Here is a 25714-nt window from a genome sequence, read left to right on the forward strand (position 1 = left end):
GCCAGTATGGAGTGTATGGGCCTGGTTTACAATGCTTTAAGCGCAAAATTTGCCGTTTTCATAATCCCTGTATTGTGGACCGGTCCACGCTACTGCCCGCGAAAAAAAATTATAGTTCCAAAAAAGAGAAGCGTTTGCGACTCATGCAGCAATAGTGTTCTTACACGATATATATCATGTGGCCATGTGGTATGTTCGTTTTGATACAAAATTAGTGCAGCCAACTTTAACAAAGCCATGTTCTTCCACTCAAATCTGAAGAAAGAATATTTAAACATTTGTAAAGTAAACGTGGAAAAAAAAAATTTAAAAGTGCTGGTCAGAAATATGGTAAAGAAGGAGTTGCTAAAGTTTCTTACCAACGTATCATTAAAAACGTTTCCTGGAAAGAGTGAAAATGACGTCTGCGGGGGAAAGCAAAAATTGAAAGATTTATTCCAGGTGTTATTAACTAATTTTTTCATCCGCAGATCTCTTATTTAAATTGATAAGGAGAATAATTTGACCTGACATTTAAAAAAATAAATTTATTTCCTTCTTCAATTTTAAACATCAATTAAGTGAGTTTTCAGGTGTTTTTAACCAGTAGTGAGCGAGAGAATATGTGTCGATACTATGTTAGTAATATAAGGTGGGTTGATATTGGCGTTATTGTTTTTATATGCTTTTAAATATTTGTTACTCGTGTTTTCGTTTTGTTCGCGTGTTACGACCTTTCCACCTTCCAAAAGGTAAAATTTAGTCTCTTGAAGAAATTTTATGTTTGTTTGCACTTACATTTATATAGGCAAATCAACGTTTTAAACTCGTAGTAAACTTTGCCATCATTTTGTAAACAAACTAATAAATTGACACGAAAGAAGAAGTGAATGGGAATGCTTCCTTTGATTCCAAAAGTTGGTTAAAAAACATTTTCATTTTAGCACCATTTGACGTTCCTAAAGGCAAATGTTTGCGTGTACTGCTAAGTTATGATAGAGGTATTACTGAAACAACGAATGTAATACTGAAATATTAAATGTATCAATAAAATAATAGATGTTTTAATGAAAGAATAAATGACAACTTCGACCGATCATATAAAAGCGCCAGCAGCCGTTTACGCCTACTACAAAGATTAAGACCGTACCTTACCGCTGAAGCCGCACACAATGTTTTCTTGATGATGATTGTACCTTTAATCACTTATAGTAGTGCATTGAGAATACCTTTCACAATTACACAACAAATTAAAATCGCTTGAGAACCGTACCAGATCGATTGTCAGGAGTGATAATATTCCATCCATCACAGGACTCGTCAACCGTAATATTTGTGTACTCGTTAAAAAGTGTCTACTAAATGAACTAACATCTGAACATTTTGACAATTATTTTGTCAGCCAACAACATGAAAATAACACACGAAATAACAGCTGCATTGTAAGGTTACCTCGGGTCAAACTAGAAATCGTTTCTATTTTGCAGGGGGTAAACTGTATAATTCACTGCAACTTGATATTCAAAAAATCGATAATATGTCTCTTTTTATGAAGGTGCTCAGAGGGTACTTCTCTTAATAGACGACACCAGCTATAGGGCGATGTGCACTCTCAGCGGCTATCTTAGTCACTTTGCCGTCCAGTCTGCTTCATTTTAGCTAAGTGGGATTAATATTTTAATCTATACCTATCTCTTAATTAGCTCTCTGCATACTGTTGCATTTCTAGTTGATCAGTTTTTTGTTTGTTTTTATCGTTTTTACTGTTTTTACTGTTTTTACTGTTTTTACTGTTTTTTTCCATTTTTATTCTCAGACAGGACGGACATTGATAGCAGTTTTTTTGTATTTATGTATATTTTTGCAAGTTACTGAAGTCCTCATCCTGTAACAATATTTTTAAATAAATAAATAGATAAATAAAACATGCCTAAAACAACAGATGAATTAAAAAGGGAAATGGATGAAGCAATGAATGCATTACTATATAAACAGATGCATTACAAAATCAATAGATGCACCACTTTGCATAGAAAAAAGAATAGGTGCATTAGTGAAGAAATAGATACATAACTAAAATAATAAAAACATTCCCGACCTAAGAACGCATGTAATTAAAATGTGTACCTCGCATTACAATCTGCAGATACAGAACTCCAATGGTGGTATTTTAATCTACACGTTATTATCTATGCGTATTGAGGTTACGCATTTCAATATAATTGAAACCAACTTGCCTCCAAACTAGCAACAACAAGATAACAAGTTCTATGTGCACTCACTGCAACGACGTTTCGCTAACAAATTCCTTTTTAAGGGGCTACATAACGGCTGTTGGTTTTCGACTTTAAGAATGTTTATGAACACTGTGGACAAGAACAACAACTTAGATCATCTTAACCCTATCCGGATCCCCCCGGTCGTAGTATGTTCGAAAAACCCCAGACCGAATAGGGTTAAATATCATATTGGGCATCCAAATATAACCGAAAATGACAAAAAAGTTCCCTACAGTCCTAATCAAATCAACATCAAACATTTTGAACTCGCTAGCTAGTTATATCTTGCGAAATTTTGCATAGAAAGTTTATTGCAAATAAAGCCAGCCAGCAACAACAATGTCTTTAAAATATTTTCGGAGATATTAAACAGCTTCTCGTGTTGTCTCTCTTCTTAAAACAAACTTTTGATATGCTGACCGTAGCTTTTTTACCGCAAAAAAGAATACTAAAGAAAAATTTTAATTTAGAAAACAAAAATAAAAATTAGCAAATTCATCATTAATATTAATTATTCATAAATAGTTTGTCTAGACGTCTATGTGGTCCTAAAGTGTGTATATTCTCTTGCGCCTAGACCTTCTTGAGTGGTCCGTATATTACACGCCATTTTCCCTAAAGTGCGGTGAGTGAGCTTATTAAATCGTTTCGTAGCCCCTTGAAAGCAGGATCTTTATTTTCTTGTTAAACTATCGCACGTAACATACAAGCGGTCAACACATTTTCTTGATTTTTCTTGTTCATATTTACATTCTTATATTTACAATCCGCAATTATACAACATATAAAAAAGAACTAAATTGAAATAAGTAATAGCAGAATTGGAAACCATGAAGTGCAAAGGCATGGGAAAATGAAAAATATAGGTAGTCATAACACAAACCCTGGTCGAAATTTTAACTCTTTCGTTCTGTCCCTTTTATTTGCTTGTTTGTTTGTTTTTCGTTGTTATAACAAAACTAATTCCACCAGTGAGGTTTACATATATATTCCAAAAAATCCCGTACTTAAAAAATCTCTACGAATAATAATGAACAATTATAGCTGAATCAGTATATTGCGTGTGCAAGTTCATAAATAAAACTGTTTTTTATACGTGTCTTCATATACACAGACTGTATAGCAATGCAGCTAGTTGTATGTTGTTGACCACAGCATCAAAAATTGCTCGTGTCATAACGACGACCCAATAAAAATCCATTTTTTTCGTCACTAAAACTTCAGATTCTGCATTCTTCTAATAGCTGTTGCCGCATTAAACGCTTGCTAAAATAATAAAAGAACGGTAAAGCCCTTATGCGAAAATAACAGATCTCTTTTTTTTTGCAGGGTTAGCACTATTGCCTTACATAAAATTATGTTTTCTGCGAAGACAACTTTAAGGAAAAATCTTACAACACAATCTAAATTGTTTGCATCTCGGAGCATTAAAATTATTTTTATGAACTTCCAAATAACAAAATAAGAATCCTATAAGCAGATTATTGATTTTTTAAATAAAAATTTATATAGAAGATGTTGTTTAGGATGTTCTTAAGGGTTGAGATGCTTATGCTATCTCGTAATAATAACGATATAACAAAAAATTCGCTTAAAACTAACGAAGTTATCTAGATTTCGGGCTTCCAATGTTAATAACACAATACCTTCCATTTTGATTTGGCGTTGAAGTGTTTTTTAATATTCTCTGCTACTGATTGGTGTATATTTTTATGACCAGCAACTCCTCCGCATATCCTAAAATAATTTTTACGTTTCATTTAATTAAACGCCCTTTTACTGTGAAGTGGGGGAGAGATTATTTTTAAGGGAATTTTATTCTAAAAGCTATGTATTTTCTTTATTAAGTATTCGATTATTCTTTTAGAACAACAGATACCTTGTCTCTTGCAAAAAACTGATATTCAATGATACCCCATAATAATCCACGATGTTCCATGAACTACATTATGTACCAATACTTTTCGCGAAAGTGAAAAACTGTACAAAATCTATATTTTAGGAAAAGTAAAATCGGTTTTACGAACTGAAGCATGTGATGATCGGATAACCTTTGTGATTTCTTTTTTTAATCATTTTTCTTTTCTGAATAAACATGTTTTAGTATGGATGATTAATTGAACATAAGCATTTCCTTGTGTTACTCGAGTTAACCCTGGGTGTTTTTTTCGAGCTTCATCAATCATTCAATAACCGTGTAAGCGAGGTTTCCACTATCGCAGATTGATGGAAACTAAGTTCTTTTCAGATTCTGAACGGCAATACTTTGCAAGTCTGACTGCACATGCGCAGTGAGTTAGTACTTAACGCATGTGCTTTGCCAAGCCAACGTGGCAAGAATACCAATATCACCTTATTGAGTTGTTATTTATTCTTGATCACCCATTGCTGGGAAGAAGTGAAAAGAATCGGTCATTTATGGTATTCAACTCCGAGTTGCAACAAGGCCAAATGAAATTTATATTTCTGAACAAGGCGCCCAAACTTACCAACGGTGTTGTAGAGCTTGTTTGCACGTGGATCTTTTTTCTGCATTCAACATCATTAAAGACGATACAAAGTCTTTAGCTGAAAATAAGCGGTACCGTAATATGCAAAGATAAACATAAAAAGGTACTAAGAGGTTGAAAAAGGCCAATTAATTTTGTACTTCGGCGAAATAAAAGATTGAAAGCTAGTCTAACCTACCTTCATTCGATATATCGTCCCTAAAAAAAAGAGGAAATGGTTCTTAATAATAAATGTTTACCATAGATTATTATAATTTTATTGCCTATTTATTGCTCCTTTTTTAAGCTTTGGTCAACCAATTAATACGTGCCGACAAAACAGGACAATATGAAAACATATTATATTGTAAGCCCAAATGGTAGCTGCGAATAAGATCAATTGAATTCCCGTCGAATCTGGGTGAAGTTTTCACGGGCTTGCGACTAGTCTATTTAAAATGTCTGACCTGTTCTGCCCTAAAACATGCAAGTTTTATCTATCCAGAGTATGTGGTATTTATAGGATTTGGACTTAGTCGTCAAGGTTTAAGACTGGAATGCAAAGATCGGACAATGACGATGATCAACATGTCCGTAAGATTAAACAACGGATCTGAGTTATTACAGGATACGAATGGGTAATCCCTATAGTTTGACGACAAAACGCTTATAAAAATGCATCCACTGCTGAGCACTTTTATGTGAAAAGAATCAAAGGTAAAACTTACCAGTATGGCGCGTCAAATTCATAATCTGCTTCCATGATTTGAGCGTACAGTTCCTGGTCATCCTCGTGATAAAAAGGTGGGTAACCACATAATCTACAAAACGAGGACATAGAACAGTAAACAAATCATGAACATCTGTAAAGCGTTTGAAAGACCAACAAGATTTGAAAAAGATTTAAAAATAATGATAATAATGAATAACGAGATGTACAAATACATATTAGGCGTTAAGGAAACTATCATCGCTTGTTACACCGCCTGGTAGCATTGTGGTAGAGTGTTGACTTCCAATGCAGGAGGTCTTGGGTTTAAACCCTGGCCGAGTTATGCCAATAGTCATGATTGTAAAAGTGTGAATCTATCCTTTCTGTTTAGCATTCAGCATGAGAATAGGATTTATATCTGAGGCGATTGTTTAGTTGAGCGGTTGCTGTGCTTGCACAACTTTCGTAGCTTAAATGGGAACTTCAAATGCACTAGGACCACCTTCACAGGACCCTCGTTGATAGCAGTACCAATAGGACTGAAGAATGGGTAAACAGACTGTTAGCTACCAAATTTAAACCTACAGTATATAGGTAATAACACCAATTGCCCAGCAATCTACAGCTTTTCCATATGGTTTCATTTGCAATACTTCTGGAGCTAAAAAAACAAAAGTTAAATACATAACCAACGATCCGTGTGGATGAAATAAATTTAAACAAGTGCGAAGTCCTCATTGATAGGCTGCATGTTCAAAGTGGCGCCAACCAGTTTTGTTGTATTGTTGTTTCTTACGCTAAAGTTGATCTAAGGAACAGTTGTATATTTTGAATTTATTTGAAAAGAAGTACGATACAAAGTTGAACATTTTTAAACGTTTTAAGTTCAAGGCAGTTTTAATTCCCTTAGTTGATATCCCAATAACAAACATTTTCGATGACACTCCCTTAAGCTTTTAATTTTATCCTGTTGGAGAATTCGTTCTTTTATCATTTCAACCATAAACGTTCACACATACCTACATAGCCAGGAGTACCACAAGCTGTTGATTGAACCTCGTTATCTACAGCTTTAGCCAATCCAAAGTCTGTGATCATTATTTTTGAATCTTCGTCCTTACTGCAACACAAGACAGTTATTGAGATATTACCAAGCAAAGTTACTTGATCGAATTTAAAGAAGATGGCATGAAAAAGCAGAGAATGACGTTTAATTTTGGTTCCTTTCACTAATATACGTATGAATTTTGTATCAGATATTATTATATTATTTCTTGAAATTGTAAATAGTAAAAAGTATAAAATTACCTGGCGTAAAGCAGATTTTCCGGCTGAAACATAAACACGGATAAGTTAAAAATATTTTGCAGATAATTCCTGTCAGGTTAGAAAATTAGTCCACAAGAAACAACAACAAGTCTTTGAAGTGGAAAATGACAAGTGATTGTAAAATAGGTAAAGCTTAACTCTATTTCCGCTGGCTTTGTAGGGCTCCTCAATGCTGTGGGGGGGGGGGGGGGGGGGGGGGGGAGGGCTGATACGACCCCTTGTGTAATTTCTACAATTGTTATCCGTTGGACTTGAAACATACCACAAATGTTGTCCAGGTATTATTAAACAATTTAGTTAAAAAAATGATGACGTTATCAAATTCAATGATATATAGAAAAAAAGCGCTAACTTTGAATTTTGTTAACGATTTTGAATGTTGTAAAATTGCGTTAAATTTAGTAACAATATTAATAGAAATACAAAATAACATAACAATACAAACTTAGAAGTTAGATAAAGCTTTTAAAAAGATGCAAAAACATTTTTTAGTAAAAGATTTTTTTAAGAATTTTACTCAACATAAAAAAGTGTTGCCATGGCAAAATTTCGGTATAATTACAAAAATTTTTTTGGAAAATAAAGCTAAATAAAAGCTGATAGATTTCACAAAATTTGAAGGAGTAGCTATAAACACATAAAAAGTTATTAAAAAGTTTATGAAGGGGGGCTGAATCTCCCTCCCTTTCCCCACCAGCACGAATAGGGTTAATACATGTTTTTTATATAAGCATACTCAGACACAGATAGAGGGTTCTTTTAAGCATATGCAAGCATATTGGTCAGTCTTGGTGAATCCTTCTTAAGTTTGTTTTTCTTATCTAATTAGGTATTTTAATTTGACACAGTCTTTTAAAGCTTAATTAACCCCACTACGCTAGGATCATATTACCCACATAACTCATAAGGCAATGCTTAAGTTTTTAATTTATTTCTACAATATATAAGCATAACGTAAGCATAAGCCACATTCTGTTTTTCGCACAAGCATATCCCAGTCTGATTGCTCATCACCAGAAACATACACTGCAACAAATTTGTAAAACGATCTACCTATATGTTACCAAGCTAAAATCTAACATAAAAATCAATACCTTCAAGTCTCGATGGATAATTCCTAAATCGTGTACATAATCCACAGCCTCCAAAATTTGTTTGACTAAGTGAGATGCATCGGCTTCTGTGTATAAGCCTTTCTCGATTATCCGATCAAACAGTTCACCACCGGTAACTCTGTGAAGAAAATATGAGAATTTTATATATGAAGTACCAGAGAGGATTATTCCAAATGTTATTCTTATCGTGTAAACAAGTATACGTTTTTGTAAGATCGTTAAAATTTCAGCTTGAGGCTGGTGCGCTTGTTTTGTTAACATTTTTCACCCTTAAACGTTCTCCCGAAATTGTTGGGAAACTACATATTTTTTCGTTGTCCTTATTCATGGAAGAAATTCAGGCTGAACTCGTTGTTATGATCTAAGCTAAGTTTCTATATAAAAGAAACAAGCATGTAAGTCTTTTTTTAAGTTGGAAAGTAACTTAGAAAAGACACAATAAATATGTCAACAAGTATGATAAAAGTATCGTAATGATAATAAACGTTTTTTCGCAACAATTCTTTGATTACAGCTCCAATAGAGCCTAAGCATTTCTTAAAATGTTCAACAGTAAATACACGTGTTCTCGTCATAAATTTTTATCCCTGCCAAGCTTTTGCGTTTATGGTTTACTATACTTCTGCCAAATCTCATCTGCACCATTTAAGCCATTTAAAACCATGTAAGGCTGTTAAATCCCTCCCTCAGCGTCTCGTCTTGGAGCTACCATTGTTAGCCCCGAGGATTAGAACATTTTGCAAATTCTCGACTTTGATTATGTAAAAACAATGCAAAATAATGTATTACAAAATCTTATTGCTGATTGTGAACGTTAATGCAGATTGCCTTCCTCTACCCCCTGTTGCTACAGGCCTGCAGAATTATTAAACCCAAAGGTTTTAGTGTAAGTAGGACTCACTTTTAAAATATTTCATAAGCATAAAATAGGAGTTGGAGATAATAGGAAAAACTAATAAGCTACTGTCTTAAGCAATGACACCGGAAGTCCTTTATAGCTTTTTATGCTCTCCGCTAAGTTGCTTTTTAAACCGGTTGTACTTAAAATAATTGTTAAATGAAACTTACAAATCCATGACCAGATAGACGACGTGACGATTGTCAAACAATTCAACTAAGCCGACAATATTGGAATGTTTTATTCTAAAGTAGAAGCGATAGTTTTGATTTTAATTAAAGCTTAGTGGTAAATAAAATTAATACACAAATTTACATGGAAATCAGAAAAGTTAGACATGGCTATTGCTCCTTCGAAGACATCCTTTACTATTTTAAAGGCTAGTACCACATACTGGATAAAAACTGACACTTTTAGGTCACGACAATGCAGTGTTTTATCTCAGCAACGGGATACCATGGTGTGGAGTGGATAGCTTCACTCCAGAGCGTTACCAAAATAAGCCAACAGCAAGTAGCTTTAGGGATTCTTCTCAAAATATTTGTAAACAAAAAGTGTCATAAATGACATTGACACTGACTATTTAAAAATTGAAGTAGGAGCATTGAAACAGTAACAGGACGTGTACAGGTTTTATATAAACACCGTTGGTGCTAAGTCTTTAGACCTTAAATTGCGTAGCAACCTTTTGAAATTACTCTTAAAACTGTCCCCTCACAACCATCCCTTTTCTGTAGTGTTAAAAAAGTTAGATCTTAAAATAAAATAAACAACTGATGAAAAATAGTGAAAAAGTTATGCATACTAAGAAAAATCTTTCCACATACTTTTTCATGATAGCAATTTCGTTCTCCAATGTCACTTCTTGCTTTCCTTGCAAATTCTTTTTCGCAATACATTTCACTGCATATCTGTTTCCTGTTGACAGATTCTCACACGCGCAGACTTCTGAGAATGCACCTCTAAATAATGAAGCGAACTTTTGCCTTAGCATGAAAACGAAAGAGCCTGAAGAACGTTTAAAGGTAATAAACAGGTATGTTGACATATAGAAATTGTTTTGCTTATGACAACAGTTGACAGCAGTCCTTCACATGACAATAAAAGGAACAAAGGACAAGAATAAGCAAGTCAGCTACTTTTTTGAGCTTGCTACATCGAGAGAATGACAGAATAAGTATGAACAAGCCCTTAAATACTGCTAGGATTCGTTGATTGCTCACAAAAAAGTTTAAGAACTGCTTTTTCTAATAATTGAACTGCATTCCATGACTGTATAATAGAATTCGTCGCGTTTTGCTGTGTTTTTTGATAAAAAGAAATAAAGAAATGTTAAAAAAATAACTAAAGAAAAAAAACTGGGACATCGTTGATCGGGACATCGTAGATCATCTGCGCCATTTATGTACACCACGACGCCATATTTAAAATTTAGATGTTTTGCTAATTAGTCATGCACAGCGCGTACTTTTCACCCTGTGAATGAAGATCTGAAGTAAACTACAAAAGTTAATACTACCCTACATGAAACAACAAACTGTTTTGAAGAAACTTCACATTCACTTTCTAAAATTAATACTGCGCATGCGTGTACAATTACACACATGCGTATACATATTCTCAAAAAGTTAACATTTATTTATCCGTTCGATCAGCTGACTCACCGTCCAAGTTCTTCTAATATTTTGTACTTTTTCGTTATCTTTTCGTCAAACTTCTTTTTGCCAAATAAAGGCATGTTGCTGAAAAGAATAAAAAATGCTTTACTTCTAGAAGTAAGAGAGAAAATAATAAAACTTTTAAAAAAAGTTATGTAAATGTATGTACATTCCATTTTCCATCATAACGTTGTTCATAAACACTGATGTTATATAGCTAGTAAGTGTTTCTCTTCAATCCTTTGACGTAGAGCGAAAACGAAAGTGCTACATCTGGTGAATTTTTTATAACTTGCTTTCAGCTGGCTAATTCTTGATGGCTTTTTTCAAATATATCCAATACAGTTTTGGAAAAATGAAAGCATTGATGGTATATCAGCAGCAATATATTTGAATAAATGAAGTACGAAAATTTATTTTTATAAAAGTTTATAAAAATTAAATTATTTACCTTTATAGAAATGTTATATCGCTTCAGCAGACGTAGCTACAAGCCTGCACATATAACATTTTTGCAAATGACCGGTTTTACTTATTATTCGAAATGGCCAAACATAATCCACCTTGCCAAATTTAAATATGTCGAAACTTTGGATATTGATTTCTTGAACTTTGTTTATTAAAAATTTATCTATATGCGAAGTTATATTACGTTGATAAAGCAATTCATTATTTTTTTCCCGCGTGTCTGAAAACATAAATAACCTCTCTCTTGTTTGCAGCATGGCGCCAAACGAGAGAACCTGAGAAATTTAAATTTACAATTTTTCCTTTATGAAATAACACTGCGTTGATTTATATATCTCAAATCACTTTTTTTTTCTAACTTTTTAAGGTTACAGAAAACTTTCGCCAGGTCCTTGTTTAAAGCTATATATAACATAGTCGCCTGTTTCTTGTTTCCTGGCGAAGCCTTACAAACATTCATAGCATGTAAAGGCTTTTTCCCTCCCAGATCTGCAGTCATAACTATTAATACCAGTATTCTATGTGAAACAGAGTGATGTCGTGCTCATATGATACTACATAACATAATATAATAGCGATGCAGACATTTGTACGACGCATGATAATATGAGGACCGGTGAACCCGTGCGTATAACAACTACGACTATGGACAAAATATATTGAAACAGCATGGTTAAATCTGAATTAAGCGGCCAAAAGTGATTACTTTGGTTGCTTCTATATTGGAATTGCTCATTTTGAACTTGTCAAAGTCCACAGCGCAAGTCAATGTTACAAGTGGATTTGTCATTATTTACGACGGACTGAGGTCTTCGAATCTTAGCTTATGTGCTCACATCAGCACAACTGTTTTTTCTAAATTACGCGACCTTCGTGATCCGCGACATTGATTATAACGTTGTGAGGGTGCCCTAAAGAATGCTACTGGCGAATTTCACACGCTCCTTCACCTGGCCTACGTGTGTGCGTAGTAAAAGCAGCGACTTTGAGCATGGTGACCATTTCACCCCTTTGTTTGTGTTTGACGATGACGAAAAAACTGCCTTTGTTTCATTAATTTTGACCATTATTTATAGTACTAAAAACTGAATACTAAATGGACAATTATCCTGTGTCACACTTACCAGCAGTCAATTAAATGAACTGTATATAAGTCAATATAGAGTAACTCAGTTTTCTTGTTTAGACGAAGAATATTAACTTGCGTAGAAAACTGCTTTGTGTTTAAAACGAAACATATTCGAGAATTTCCCACGTAAAAAAAAGTATTGTTGTTGTGATAATATCATGAAAAAAGAAAAACACGTTAAAAATTATTAAGTAAAAAAACAACTGATTTAATTTTAAAATTCTATTCCCAGTCTACAAAACCTGATTTAATAAATTTAATTTTTGATTCTAAAATCCCACTTTAAACGTTCAACTTCGCCCCCAGAACCTAATGTCAAAACTTAGAGACTGAAAACCAAGTTGTTTAACATTATGAAAGCCCTAATTAAGAAAACGTGGTTGTTTTATATGTGATTGTTTGGTTACATAAAAAATGCGATGCAAATTATTTATTGTCTGTTAATTTATTTAGTAGAGTGTTTTTGCACTATGTGACTTCACCCGTGTGTTATAAGTTTTTTTTACAAAATGTTTTTATCGAAGCTTTAATTTGCCATTTGAAATGTGAAACCTTTCTTGGTTCTAAATTAAGGCATATTTTTCTTTTGTCTAAAGCATATAAATCCTAAAACGTTTTATAAACTAAATTAAAAATCAGTAAATAAACTTCAAGGAACAGGCTCTCGAAACAAAAAAGTTAATGCTGTGTTAAGCCGCTTAAGGAGGATTCCTAATTTTTCTTACAATTTTGGAAGATTGGATTGCTTGATACTAGTAAGCTTAATTCGTGTAAGAAAAGTGTATAATAACTATTAGTGACACAATTAGCCCTTCGTAAATGATTTTCATACAAACACACTACACAACCAAAAAGTTGTTGTTGTTGCGTTTAAGGTGTAGTAATCAAAATAACAAATTGAATATTCTTGAAGAATATTCTAATTTTTCTTGATCACACGGTCGAGTTTAAAGTTCTTCTCGTTATAAATCCTTAACCCATAAAAGCTTTATGTTATCTTGAATAGGAATCATCTTAAGATTTTATATACTTACTTTTTATCTTTACGAAAGTAGGTTAAAATGCCAGCCATAGTGAGAAAACGTTGCCTTCTATCTTACGTCATCAAATATGTTGTTTATTTAGCTATATGTATTCTTCTAAAGATAACATAACAATAAGAATATAATATAATACATGTAAAAAAAAGTTATAAGTTTTTCTGAAATCACGATTGCTATTCCCTGTCTGGATTGGATACGCTATCGTGAAAAAGAGAAGAAAGCTGTGCTGTACTCATTCAAGTTTATCTGGAACTTTAGCCTCTTTTTACTCGACCCATTGGTAAACAGTGGACCGTCGTTGTTTCAAACGCACAAAGGACCAGGAAGCTTGTTCGAGAAGGAGAAGATTTCGAGATGGAGAGAGCCCACGTAGTACACGAGACTACCAGACAACCAGCTAAAGCTATGTTGTTGCGTTACAAAAACCTCAGGCAACAATGCAAATATTGGTTATCCAAACTCATACTTAAGTGAGTTTTAATATAACACATCTTTAAAAAATGCGAACATGCTTCTCAATCACTTTTTACAACATATTTCTCGCTCTAAATATCTAATGTGTCTGTGAAATAGAGATCAACCAAACACGTCAGAATTTATAAATCAAACTTTACATCTAGTTTACACTACCTCAAAAAAAAGATCATCAAAATATCCGTCGTTACATAAAACATTTATTTTTAAGCAAATATCAGCAGAATAAAACTTCTTAAATTTTCTTACCAATTCCTATCCATATTTTTCAACTTCGTATTTTAAGCCTAAAACGTACATGCTTTTTATGTTCAATGTTTCTCATAAAATAAACATGGTCTTATAAAGTTAAGCCTTATAAACATCTGATAAATGTTTACATAAAGGGTATTACAGATAAATATAAGCGTTTTCTTATATTTGATTTGAATGCGAGAATATCGACAATCTAAATCGTCACGAAGTGTTAATGACTTAACGAGATAAGATAATCAATGAAAAGCAGTTTAAAAAGGATAACATGCAAACAGGTTAAGTCCAGTACGGCTATGAGCGTATGCTCGGCTACTTCGACTCAAAAACAGAATGTATCTCCTTCCAGCTACCAAGTTTCTTCATTCATTCTCCAAAATAGCATAGACATACGCGACTTGACTTTAACGAAAACTATTTCGTCCTCGACTCACAGTTCCAAAGGGGCTGGACATAATTATATTGAAATTAACGAGTTAAATTTAACTTGTATATACATAAAAGCTCTTTTATTATATTGGAAGGTCTGTCATCAAATTTATGCTTTTCACAATCAACTTCATATTGCTAAAAGATCTATTGGTATTAACTCGTGTTTGCCATCCTTGTTTTTATATAGAATCGATTGTACCCTGTATAGTTTTGGGAACAACATGGCCTACCCATCCGGAGATATAGTAGACGTATTGGCTTAAATATGCATGTGGTTTCACCATGAAATCTTTGAATGAAACACTTTGAAGTTAACTCACCCCTAAAAACAATAATCAGGCCTATTTGTGAAAATGTAATGAAGTTGTCTGAAATTTCACATTAAGTCGTCGCCATGTCATTGTTTATTAAGAGCGAGTGTAATAAAAAATTAATTTTTAGTTCTCCCTATTCACAGAAATTCCTACTTGTTTATGTGACCATTATATATAATAAACAAAACTAAATAAAAAAAAGATTTCAGTAATACATGAACCAATAACAATTTAATATGACGACAACATATATAATATTTGCAAACAGGGAAAACAAAGTGAATGAACTTGTTTGGGAATTTCCTATTTTTTTATCTTTCTATACTATTATGGAACCAAAAACCGAAAGTTACAAGTAAAATAAAAGATAATCAATCTACGATAATGTAATAAAGACTGAAAAGGAAGTTAGAATATACCCCACACATTTACAACCACACAACTAAATTTAAAATTTTTTAATTTTGTTATTACCCTCAATATTTTTCTTTTTCCTCCTCATTGTTTTTGTTTGTTTGTTTTTTTCTATCATCTTCGAGCAACAGGTGTGATTGAAGTTTAAAATAGCTTCATAGTTTTATAATGATTTCTACAGCGGTTTTTAAAAGGTAAGGATTGTATAGCTAAGCTTTTATAGCTTCCCGCCAAGGTTTTCTTTTTCTTTTCAGCAAAAATCTATTGTTTCGTTTTATCTTTAAATTTTAGTAATTTTTCTTTAATTGATTTAAGAAAATTTATATGCTTTTTAAAATATGTATCGTAGTTTCTCAGCAGGATCCTACTTTTTATTTATTTATTTTTAGAGGTCGGGAGGGCGAAGGAAGTTGTAGTTTTACCACCCTATTTCCACTGTCATTGTTCTACATGTGCATGTGACACTTTTTTTTCCCATGTGGAAGTTTAATCCTCGTTAAATAAAAAAGAGGGCTTTTGTACAATTTGTCAAATCATTCATTTTTAAGTCTCATAGTCATGTCATTTTTCCTCTCCTGATCTGTAAAAACGTCTTTCTAAATTTACTTTATTTTATTCTGCACATCGTCGCGCTGCCGTATAATTTTTTCGTAACTAATTTGTGACGCTTTCACAGGCATTACTGAAAAACAAAGCACAACGTCGCTGCAGATCCCATTCTTGTTTTGTAAAGCCCCTCACTTTTCATTTCTTGTAAGCGCCGATTACTGTTATAAAATCACATGGTTAATAAAAAATTAATAACAATTTAAACACAAGATCAGGTTACATATCACGTGTTCATAGAATGCAAACATCACACACATATTGAAAGGAACAGATAAATTTAGATTGTCGACAAGTGATGTGCTAGACAGCTTGAGAATGTTTTTTTTGTTTACATCAGTCTAGTTCCCATAGCTTTTTTTAACAAACGACTGTCAAAAAATACTTCATCTTGGAAACTAGGTGTGTTTTCGTCAAATTTCGCTACAAATTATTCGAAAAGCACATAATAAGCTGGAAGACTGATATATAGAATGGCAAAACAATTTTGGAAAACACATATTAGAGTAAAAAAAACCCTAGGAACGAATTTGGCTATTTACGCTTAACCAATTGTCGCAATGCATTCCTTTAAAGAAATAATTTTAAAACAACGACTACAAATAAATTCCGGGTTAAATAATTTGTGGGCGATGTCTCTTAGAAAGAGAATTTTAACTGTGAAAAAAAGTCAATTCGAACATCGTCAGCTGCAAACTGCTTTCTTGATATCTAAGTTCTTCTAATTCTTATTCAATAAATAAATTAGTCCCATATTTGCACCTTAGAGTTAACATTTGAAAGAACAAACAAACAAATAAACAAACAAACAAAAAATAAAATAACGTGTCTATTTCGTGTAGCTACCACGAAAAATCTCATCTGTCATTCATCCCTCTTCACGTAGCCTGTTTTTTAGTTAATGATTTTGTTAGTGGTTTAAAAGTATAGTTTTAAATCTTTTATCACTAAAGGCAATACACAAATAGATTTATGAAAAAGATTGATTTTTAACATTTACTCGAGAAAAACATTGAAAAAAAAATAATTAAAAAGTTTGATTGTGTTAAATTTTGTTTTGCTTAGTAGTTATAATTTAATATTTTAATTTTTGTCGGATTTCCGAAACGAAATAATTTTGAAAATCGGATGAAGTACTTAGATAAAGCTTGATAAAGCACCCAAGGTGTCGCCTTCAACATTAAGTATTGCTTTCGTGAAATCCATGTGACTTTATAAATTCCTTTGGAAAAAAATCCCCAGTTTTTTCTAGTTTTCGTTTAACTGATTTTATAAGACAATCCCAGATGGTTTTTTTGGATTAGATTTACTCAAATGGTTGAGACATAAGACAAACAATCACAAGAATATAGTAAACCGATAATAATTTCAGGAAAATTTTTCGAATTACTAGTGTTTCCTTTAAGGGACCCTAGTTTTTTTCCTGACTTTGCACAAAAAACGGTAAAAATGATATGTTAAATTTTAATTATGATTTGATGACCCTTTTTTATCTAGCATAAGTTGCTGTGACTTTCTGAAATTGTATCTAAAACTCTATTCTCACGTATTCACCAGACCGTGAAACAATATTTTCAACAAAACACGCAACAATCCATACAAGTTTATAAATGTCAGGACTCGTCTAATCATTCCCTGGTTCAGTCTGTCTTTTCAGTAGTAGCTAACTATCTCATCTCTATCGACTTAACACCGACGACAACAACAACAACAACAACACTTCGCCAACATGCTGAACGTAAACATCTCAGCAGCACATCAAGTCAAGTCCATCACTTCAATGGGTGTTCTCACGTCGCTCTGTTTCGTATGTGATGAAGACAACTCACTTCCATCATCGTCATCTAAAATACAGAAAAAGAGAGGGTTAGAGAGTGTTATCCCTAGCAACGTGATATGATATTCAGGCTGTTTGCCAATTTTCTAACTGTATTTTCAAGGATTTAAGATCCACACACAAAAATGTAAATCTTCAAAAAATTCCCCAATCAAAAGGGCGGTCAGACAACTATTTTCTCTCATTTCCGTTCGATTAAAATGATTTTGTAAAAACTTATAAGTCATTATATTCAGTTCGTACTAATGCACTTGTCGATCAAGATTTATAAAAATCACCGACTTTTACCTGACTGTGTTTAATTTTAACATTCCCTGATTTTTCTACTATTGAGACTTTTCAAGGTTCCTGACCTGCATTTTCTTTGTCAGACTACCTACCTTCAAGTATTTGCTGCAACAGCTGAACAGAATAGACCAAAACATGGAACTGCTTTTGACGCATTTCAAGCTAAGAAAAAAGAATTTCGTTATTCACTACGTCAATGGAAACTTTCTTTGCTTCTTTTTCCACCCTGTGGCCTAAATACATGCATGGAAAAGTTGCTTTTCATTTATGCACGCTAAAGCCTGCAAACTGATAATCAAAACAGTAATAGTGTACTCAAAAATCAACTTGTACCGAGATGAAAAGATGTTACATAGATAGCATAATGTTATAGGCATTGTCAACCTCATCATGCTTGCAACGCACATCAAAAACAGTGTGCAGTGACGCAATAAATTTTAGCGTGGTTTTATTATCTTGCACAGTGGTTCTTCATCCACGAAAATAAAATGGCCTTAACTAACTGCAAATGTGGAGATTACCGATTCGGTAGACTCAATGCGAGTCATTAAGAGGAAATTTACTTGACTGGATCATGAGAAAACTATTACTATTTACCGTGCACTATTTACTATTTACCATTTTTAAATATTCAGTTGAAACTTTTCCTTAGCCCTATTTGTAAATGAGCTGATATTGTGCAAACACAATCACATCACTATCGCTTGTTGTTAAAACAAGACAAAAAATCTGTAAGCCCCCCCCCCCTTTCGCTCACCTTGAAATCTGCAGTGACTGGTAAAAGAAGGAGTGTGGGGGCAGAATCTTTATGATCATGAAGAAATCCAGTTTTTTTTATATTCTATATTCTTTCCACATACCTTTTGCATGAGTTTGTGCATCCTTGCATTAAGCTCAGATATTTCTTTTTCCAACGACTGTATTTCTCTGTAAAAAAAATAAGAAAGGTTTTCATATGGACTGTATAGACAACAAAAATATCAGATCAAAATTTAAAATAAAATCTGAATGTTGAAATAAAAGTGTATAGCTATTTTGTATATAATAAGGAAACGAAAAAGTTAAAAAAGACACATAAACAATGTCAGTAAGGCATACCTTTCCGTGATTTTTCTCTCTGGATGTTTTTCTATGATCCTTGCAAGTGAGTCATATTCTAACAAAACAGAATAAATAATTAGGTTAAGTACTTCCAAACCTCTGAATAATTAGGTAATTTGGAAACAATTTTAAGATATTCATGCTGGATTTCTACTAGTATATTTAATTCCCGAACTTTATGCATTTTCAAAAACACTATAATATAATTTCTGTGTTAAAAACATGCAATGTACCTGTATCAGGAAGACAACTCGTAACATACAAATTGACAAAGAAAACTTAAAATTCACCCATCAATATAATAAACAGTACAAACTATCTACCTTGTTTATTTCTCCGAATAATTTTTGCTTGTTGTAATTCTTCTTTACATAAAGCGATGTCCTTTTTAGCTTCTACTATTTTTCCCTCTAAATTATACAAAAAGGAAGTAGGTACAAGGCTAAGATAAGGCAGTGCATATACTTCAAAAATAAAGAAAAGACAGCCTTTTCAATTAGCAAATTTAATTTTGTGAGAACAAAACATCAATGAGTGTCGATTACTTAAGTCACAAGGTTGTAAAATTATAATCTTACGGATTTGCTGATAAAGTTTTTCATAATTGTCTCGTTCTTCTGTATTCATCAAATATGCCAAGTGGTGTTTTGTCATTGAGTATTCACACTGTCGAAGTAAAGCAACTATTTTTTGGTAGGTGAGATTTCTACAACAGAACATAATGTTATGCTAAATCAGAAGTAATTTGAACATGTTTAATTTGGTTGATGTAGTTTTATAATTTGAGGGTTGTTGCCAACCCCTTAAGCCTCACTCAAAATAACCTGAAGATCTTGGGTTTTATATATGCGATTATAGATGAACTTTGATACTTCTATTTTATAGAAAAAACTTTTAAGGAAAAAATAAATTTGCAGAAATTTAACCTCACTCTGCAAAAGTATCTGTAAAACACGCCTAAGTTGCTTAACTGCGAAAGTTTATTCTATTAAGAAAAACAAAAACAGAAAAAACTAAAAGTTGTTCCTAGGAAAAAATACAACACATCATTAAACTTTCAGACGAAATATACAGTTAAAGGAGTGGTCCCACGAAAAATCAAAAAAAATAATTTCATCTCATTTCATCGGAAATGTTTTAATTATTATTATAAAAAACTTTTTTTAAAAAACAAGTTCTTTTTTTTCTCTTATTTGACCCTTTTTTTACAATCCTGTTTAAATAGCTGTGACGTCATAGTTGGCGAATGATTTTTTGCGTGTTAAGACAATTCAGCAAATAGAATGATATTCTGGAGAATCCAAGATCGTAATTTCATAATTAGAAATATTTATTTTATTTTATTTTCTATAAATATAATCACATATTATATATTATATATTTTTGTGTTTATTCTTCCGAGTAAGGGACATAGACACCACCCTCTTCAGGGAAAACTTGTCTTATTTTCCACACAACACGCGACGGTATAACTCGCCGATTGCCTTTTCTAAGTCGTTAGAAAATAAACCAAATGATTTGCTTGTAAGCAGCAAACCGAAAAAATTTGTTTGTAGGCGTGTCTTGCAGAAATTTCCCTCTTGTCTCGTGCAAGCATATTAAAACGAAACAAAGTTGCTTGAAACCCTCATTCTCAGTTATACATTTTAATCCTAAAAAAACAACGGAAATTTGTACGATACATATCATTATTATTTGATATTTTAACAATATTTTTTATGTAGCTTAATCATATTTAAAAAAAATATGTTTAAGCACATATAACTTGGAATTGTTTGTCTGTAAATGCATCCACTTCCGTAAAACAAAGACAATCAATCTCCCTAGTTTCAGTCTTGCAGTTATCGCACTTGCACCATTCATTTCTCCCAACATGAAAACTTTCCCAATGTTTTACTAAAAATATCGTTTCTCTCTCAGTTACAATGTTTTTATTATCATCTTATTTAGTGGTTTCGAATTAAAAAAAGTTGCAGCCCTGTGCCTGTAAAAAGCTCATCAAAGGTTTCCATCTCATTATCACCGTCCTCATCTTCTCCACACTCTCTCTCTCTCTCTCTCGATCTCTCTCTCTCTCTCGAAACTAACATCGCCAATTATGACGTCACAGCAAAAGGTTCTTAATAAAAAGACAATATTTGTGCATTGATTAAAAGATCAATAAACAATTTTTAAATAGGCCATTTATAACAAAAACCTGCATGCACCTAAGATCATATGCTTCAAGCTATGGCTTCGTATAAGAATTACTTTCTTTAAACTTTGGTAAATTTTTCGTACAACAAGATATCCTTCTATGAGTAAATACTTACAAAAATAGTGCTATATCTAAATCTATCTTATCTATCTATACTTGACTAGCAGTACAGCTGCATATATCACGCCTATTGTTTATTTTTATCATTGTGGTAATCTTAGGTGCTGGCAGCCAAAAATATAAGAACTGGTAATTAAAGACAATAAGTAATCAAAGCAGTGAAACATAACAGTAATTTTTTATAAAACACCTAAATAAGATCAATTTTCACCAGTGACATGATACTTATTGGCTGGTTGTGAACACAGGCTATTCCAATACACTATTTCATAGCATGTACTTTTGGAAACAACTAGGAAGACAAGTAGGTACAAGACAGAAACAACTTTTATATATATACCTTTCTTCATCATCAAAATCTGCTGTACTCCATTTTATTATTGTTTTCAAAATTGTTGTAATTCTTTTTTCCTCTCCTGTTCCATCCCCATCATATAATAAACGCCTTCTAATGATGTCATCTAAAAATTAGACACACCTTTCAATTACATGTTAAAATAATTACTAATGTTTCACGTAATTCACAAGCTCAACTCAACCCAAGCTCCAGTTCAACAAATGATTCGTAAATTGTTGTTAGAGCAGCTTTTCCAGGTTGGTCAACAGTCCTCTAGTCCTAGGTAAACTCACTGTGGCTAAAGGTTTTCAGAAATTTTGAAAATCACAACTTATATATATACTGTAGTGGAAACATCAATTTGTTTCTTCACCTCTACCACATGGACTATATACTATGTTTGTGTAGGGCATACATAGATTATATACAAGCGTCATTTTGCAACTGTGTAAGCGAATCATGAGCAAGTCATGGAGTGTTTTAGTCTTTGCAACCAGAGCACAAAAATATAAATTTGATAAAAAATATTTGAAACTATGTAACCATTTAGTCCTATTTTTATCATCCAATTGAAACCTGCCTTTAAGAAAATAATGGAAATGTCGGAGTTGGTAATGCAGCAAATTCTATGAGACACTTGCCATCTCACATGCTTGTGAACTATTGCACAGGCAAAATACACATTATTTTAAAAATTCGGATGTTCACTATTAAAATTATTTTCAAACATTTTTTTTTCTTTTACTGAACGATTTAAACATTGAGCAATATTCATTAAAGCTTGATTTGTGTTTAAAAGTCTTTTAGAAAAAAGAAATTCAAAAAACTTTATTTGTTTAAAACATGTGCAAAAAATGGCTTCAACAGCAAAAGGAAATAAATGACCACTGGTTTTATAATCGTTACAAAAGTAAAAATTACCTCAGTGAAAAGATAGTCTGAGGCCAGCTTGAGGGGTGGATTCACACAGCCTATAAAAGATGCAAAGTGTTAAATATATTAAAATATATATGTATTAACAAAACACATGCTTCGTTGTGGGAAGTAACCTAGCAAATATACTGCAGGATTACATTAAAACACAACAAAGAAAGAGGCTTGGCACTCTTTCTTTGTTGTGTTTTAATGTAATCCTGCTGTATATTTGCTAGGTTACTTCCCACAACGAAGCATGTGTTTTGTTGATACATATATATTTTAATATATTTAACACTTTGCATCTTTTATAGGCTGTGTGAATTAAATTTAAAATTCAAAAAAAAATCGCACACACAAATTCTTAAATATGCTGGATTAAAGTGTGCAATTTGTTGCATGTGGTTGTTTTATTTGTGGAATTCCCTGGAAATGCATAAGTTTTGCTTGGTAAACAAACTGTGTGGCAAAAAGAATATGCCTATTAATTAAAGGAGGGGCCATGGCTAAGATGAGGAGTCCTGAAGTATTTAAGGCTCAAATAAGTTCCCCAAGATGGTTTGATATGTTTCTAAGTAACTCGCTAGCTAGCTAGGTAGCAAAGTGGCAAGCGGACTCATCAAGCTAGCTATACCTATCTGCTAAATTCCATCTATATAGCTAGACAATATAATATGATGCTAAACAGAAAGCTATTAGCAAAATGTTTATTGAGTAAGCGTAAGCCACTGTACTGACCTTCTGAGACCGCCATCTTTATGTTGCTTCAACTGCCCCAATAAAAATCAAAAAGTCTTTGACTCGCTTAATATTTTGTAACTGTCCGAAATTCGTTGGTCATCAAACTGATTTTTTCTCTGAGATCTCGGCGATAATGCTTGTCGTGTTTGAATTTTGACTTTATTTTTGGTGTTTTTTATGCCATTCCGTAGTTCTTGGGATATGATATTTGTCGACATTGCAGAGGAATAACTTTCAATTAATAAATTCAATAAAAAGAATTCCCCGGTGTTTTCCTGATCAAGAATGCCTGGCAGCTTAGAGAAAGAATTTTCTTCCTCCAAGGTCTCTGTTAACTGATAGAAGCTTCTCAATTTGCGTCCTGGCCAGTGTATGCCTCCCGTTAAATCTCATTTCCTTCTATTTCTAGTTTAAGTTGGGTGACAGGGACTTTCTTCGTTGTTGTGGTGAGTGAAATAATGCATACTTTGTTTTCATACATTTAGTGTTTATTAAAAGACAACTAATTTGTTATTTTTGTTAGTTCGGTATTTACAATGTTAGAAAGAGTATAAATACATGCATGCAAATAAAACAAATTAGTGTCATCTCCCATGCTACATTTGTTAAAGCCCTTTGTTAAAAGTGCTCAAGGAACATCTGTCAACTTCTTCTCTGTGATTCTGCTCCCTTCAATGATTCTAATATCGTCGCATCAGTTCCGAATCATTTTTTTTTTAGAAATTAAGCAGACTTTGATGAGGTATTGGGAGAAACCTAAACTTAATAAAAGCATCACGTTATCTCTATCTTTTTCATGGATTATAATTATTCCTTTGGAAATATTTCGTACATGGTCAACTACCATATATCTTAGTAGCTACAACCATATAGTTAGTTTATTTATATCTTACTGTGTGTCTTTTTTTTAAAAAATGTTGTATTACTTATGATGCCCACGGATCAGGCCGAAGGCCTCAATAAAATATTGTTTAAAAAAAATTAAATAAAACGACTTGATTTTTTTATATGTGCAGAAATGACGGAATTCAGAATTTTAGAACATTTGCTTTGATCATTAACATATATTAAAAGTATAAGCAGCCCAAGAATTGCACCTTGTAAATTGGTGCTGAAGAATTAACCGAAAAAGCCCAAATTCCTTATTACCACAGAGGCTGTAGACACAAACAAGGAATAAAAGGGAGAGGTTTAGAGTTTTTTTTATAATATTTCAGGGCAAGCTTGTGCACTTTTAAGTCGTAACAGAATTTTTTTTGTGGAATTCCAAGTTTTGATTGTTTTTTTATCATCTGTCCAGGAAAGGTAGTTTTTTCTGCATTGTGCATTTTTTCAGTGCTCACAGAAACCGCATGCATTTTTTAATAGAACAGAAGGATTATTTTTAAAGTCCTTTTCATTTTTTAGGTCCCCTAACTCTAACCCAGCACTAACAAAATTTATAACGCTATACCACTCTTTAAAACTTTGCTCCTATGGCCTATTGCTATTATTTTCTAATTCATTGCATTTAATCGAAAATAACTTGATTTATTAACTCTGTATGATCTTTGTATATGCGATACAAGTGAAATAATCAAACTATCAGACTAGGTAGTTATGCAGTCGGAACATAAAATTAAAAAAGAATTACAAGAAATATTTAATTATTCTACTCGAAAAATCTCACACTAAGTTTTGCGTGTCTGCAAAACTATCTAACGATGTGTCATATTGTTCCATTCGGAGTGTGCAGCTATACGGAGTACGGCTCCGTATAGGCATGCGTATACGGAGTATAACTTCGTATAGCGCCATGTTTACTCCGTATAGACGAAAATATTTAGTACAAAAAGCTGCAAGCGGCGCAGACAGCCTTGAGATTATAATGCCGACACTAGTTTGGCTAGATATAAGCGAATGCAGCATAAGCATCGAACTCTGAACTAATCATTCTTATTAAAAAATTATTCTAAGCTATTCCAGTTTAAAAATCGTCCCTAAAAAAAGCAAATAATTTGTGTAAGAAGGAAAAAGTCTAAAACATGAGACAAACATGCATAGTACCAATTAGTATAAGTAGAACTGCCACTAAGCTTAGTCTTCAGCTGATAATACCACGAACCTAATTAATTAACCTCTTCAACATCGCAAACCGAGTCTCAAAAATTGGTGTTTGTGTACGTGGCAGGTTCGTTGTTCACGCTAGTTTTTGGCCCAATGTTGAGCTCCAAACAAATTTCCTGTCTGAACTAAAAAAGATAAATTTTGAAAAATTGGGAGACTTAACGAATTGTATGTACATCAAAGCATGCAGTGCAAAACGTGAAAAGTTTGTCAGCATAAGTGAAGTTTTGTTGTATGTGGTGTTGCAGTTAACTCAAATTAAAAGGTAATTTTAAATTGCATAGCTGATTTGGAAAAAAACTTTCCGTAGTTCGCAGCACAATTGCAAAAGGTTATGGAGAATGAAATTCCCGCGAATTCTGCGTTTCTAAAGAGAAAATTTCCTGATGATATATCATACGGGAAAAAAAGTATCGATATGGTGCAATACGTTACAGTGAAGTTAATTCATTTGATTTGATTCCGATTAAGCAGCAAACGT

The 25714-nt window shown here is 32.8% G+C and overlaps 2 protein-coding genes across 4 annotated transcripts; both read right to left on the minus strand.

Annotated features, from left to right (window-relative positions):
* Nucleotides 1-2904: 2904 nt before the first annotated feature.
* On the minus strand, nt 2905-15534 carry LOC130625398 (calcium/calmodulin-dependent protein kinase type 1-like). 3 transcript variants are annotated; one of them, XM_057440486.1, is made up of 13 exons: nt 13091-15534; nt 10466-10543; nt 9629-9763; nt 8972-9046; nt 7883-8021; nt 6768-6790; nt 6479-6579; nt 6045-6120; nt 5476-5568; nt 4947-4966; nt 4748-4826; nt 3905-3995; nt 2905-3524 (listed from the first exon to the last, which is right to left on the minus strand). In XM_057440486.1, exons 1-13 carry the CDS (start codon nt 13126-13128, stop codon nt 3471-3473), a joined length of 1002 nt encoding a protein of 333 aa, XP_057296469.1. In that variant the 5' UTR covers nt 13129-15534; the 3' UTR covers nt 2905-3470. The 3 variants fall into 3 exon arrangements, with proteins under 3 accessions (XP_057296469.1, XP_057296471.1, XP_057296470.1); XM_057440488.1 differs by lacking the exon at nt 13091-15534 and adding an exon at nt 12052-12685; XM_057440487.1 differs by lacking the exon at nt 13091-15534 and adding an exon at nt 10629-10694.
* A 742-nt stretch (nt 15535-16276) lies between these two features.
* On the minus strand, nt 16277-23275 carry LOC130625399 (THO complex subunit 7 homolog). The gene is made up of 8 exons (XM_057440489.1): nt 23125-23275; nt 21475-21595; nt 19396-19523; nt 19141-19227; nt 18815-18872; nt 18577-18643; nt 17809-17878; nt 16277-17435 (listed from the first exon to the last, which is right to left on the minus strand). Exons 1-8 carry the CDS (start codon nt 23138-23140, stop codon nt 17350-17352), a joined length of 633 nt encoding a protein of 210 aa, XP_057296472.1. The 5' UTR covers nt 23141-23275; the 3' UTR covers nt 16277-17349.
* Between the last annotated feature and the right edge of the window lie 2439 nt (nt 23276-25714).

The sequence above is a fragment of the Hydractinia symbiolongicarpus genome, chromosome 14, assembly GCF_029227915.1.
Source record: "Hydractinia symbiolongicarpus strain clone_291-10 chromosome 14, HSymV2.1, whole genome shotgun sequence".
NCBI lineage: Eukaryota > Metazoa > Cnidaria > Hydrozoa > Anthoathecata > Hydractiniidae > Hydractinia > Hydractinia symbiolongicarpus.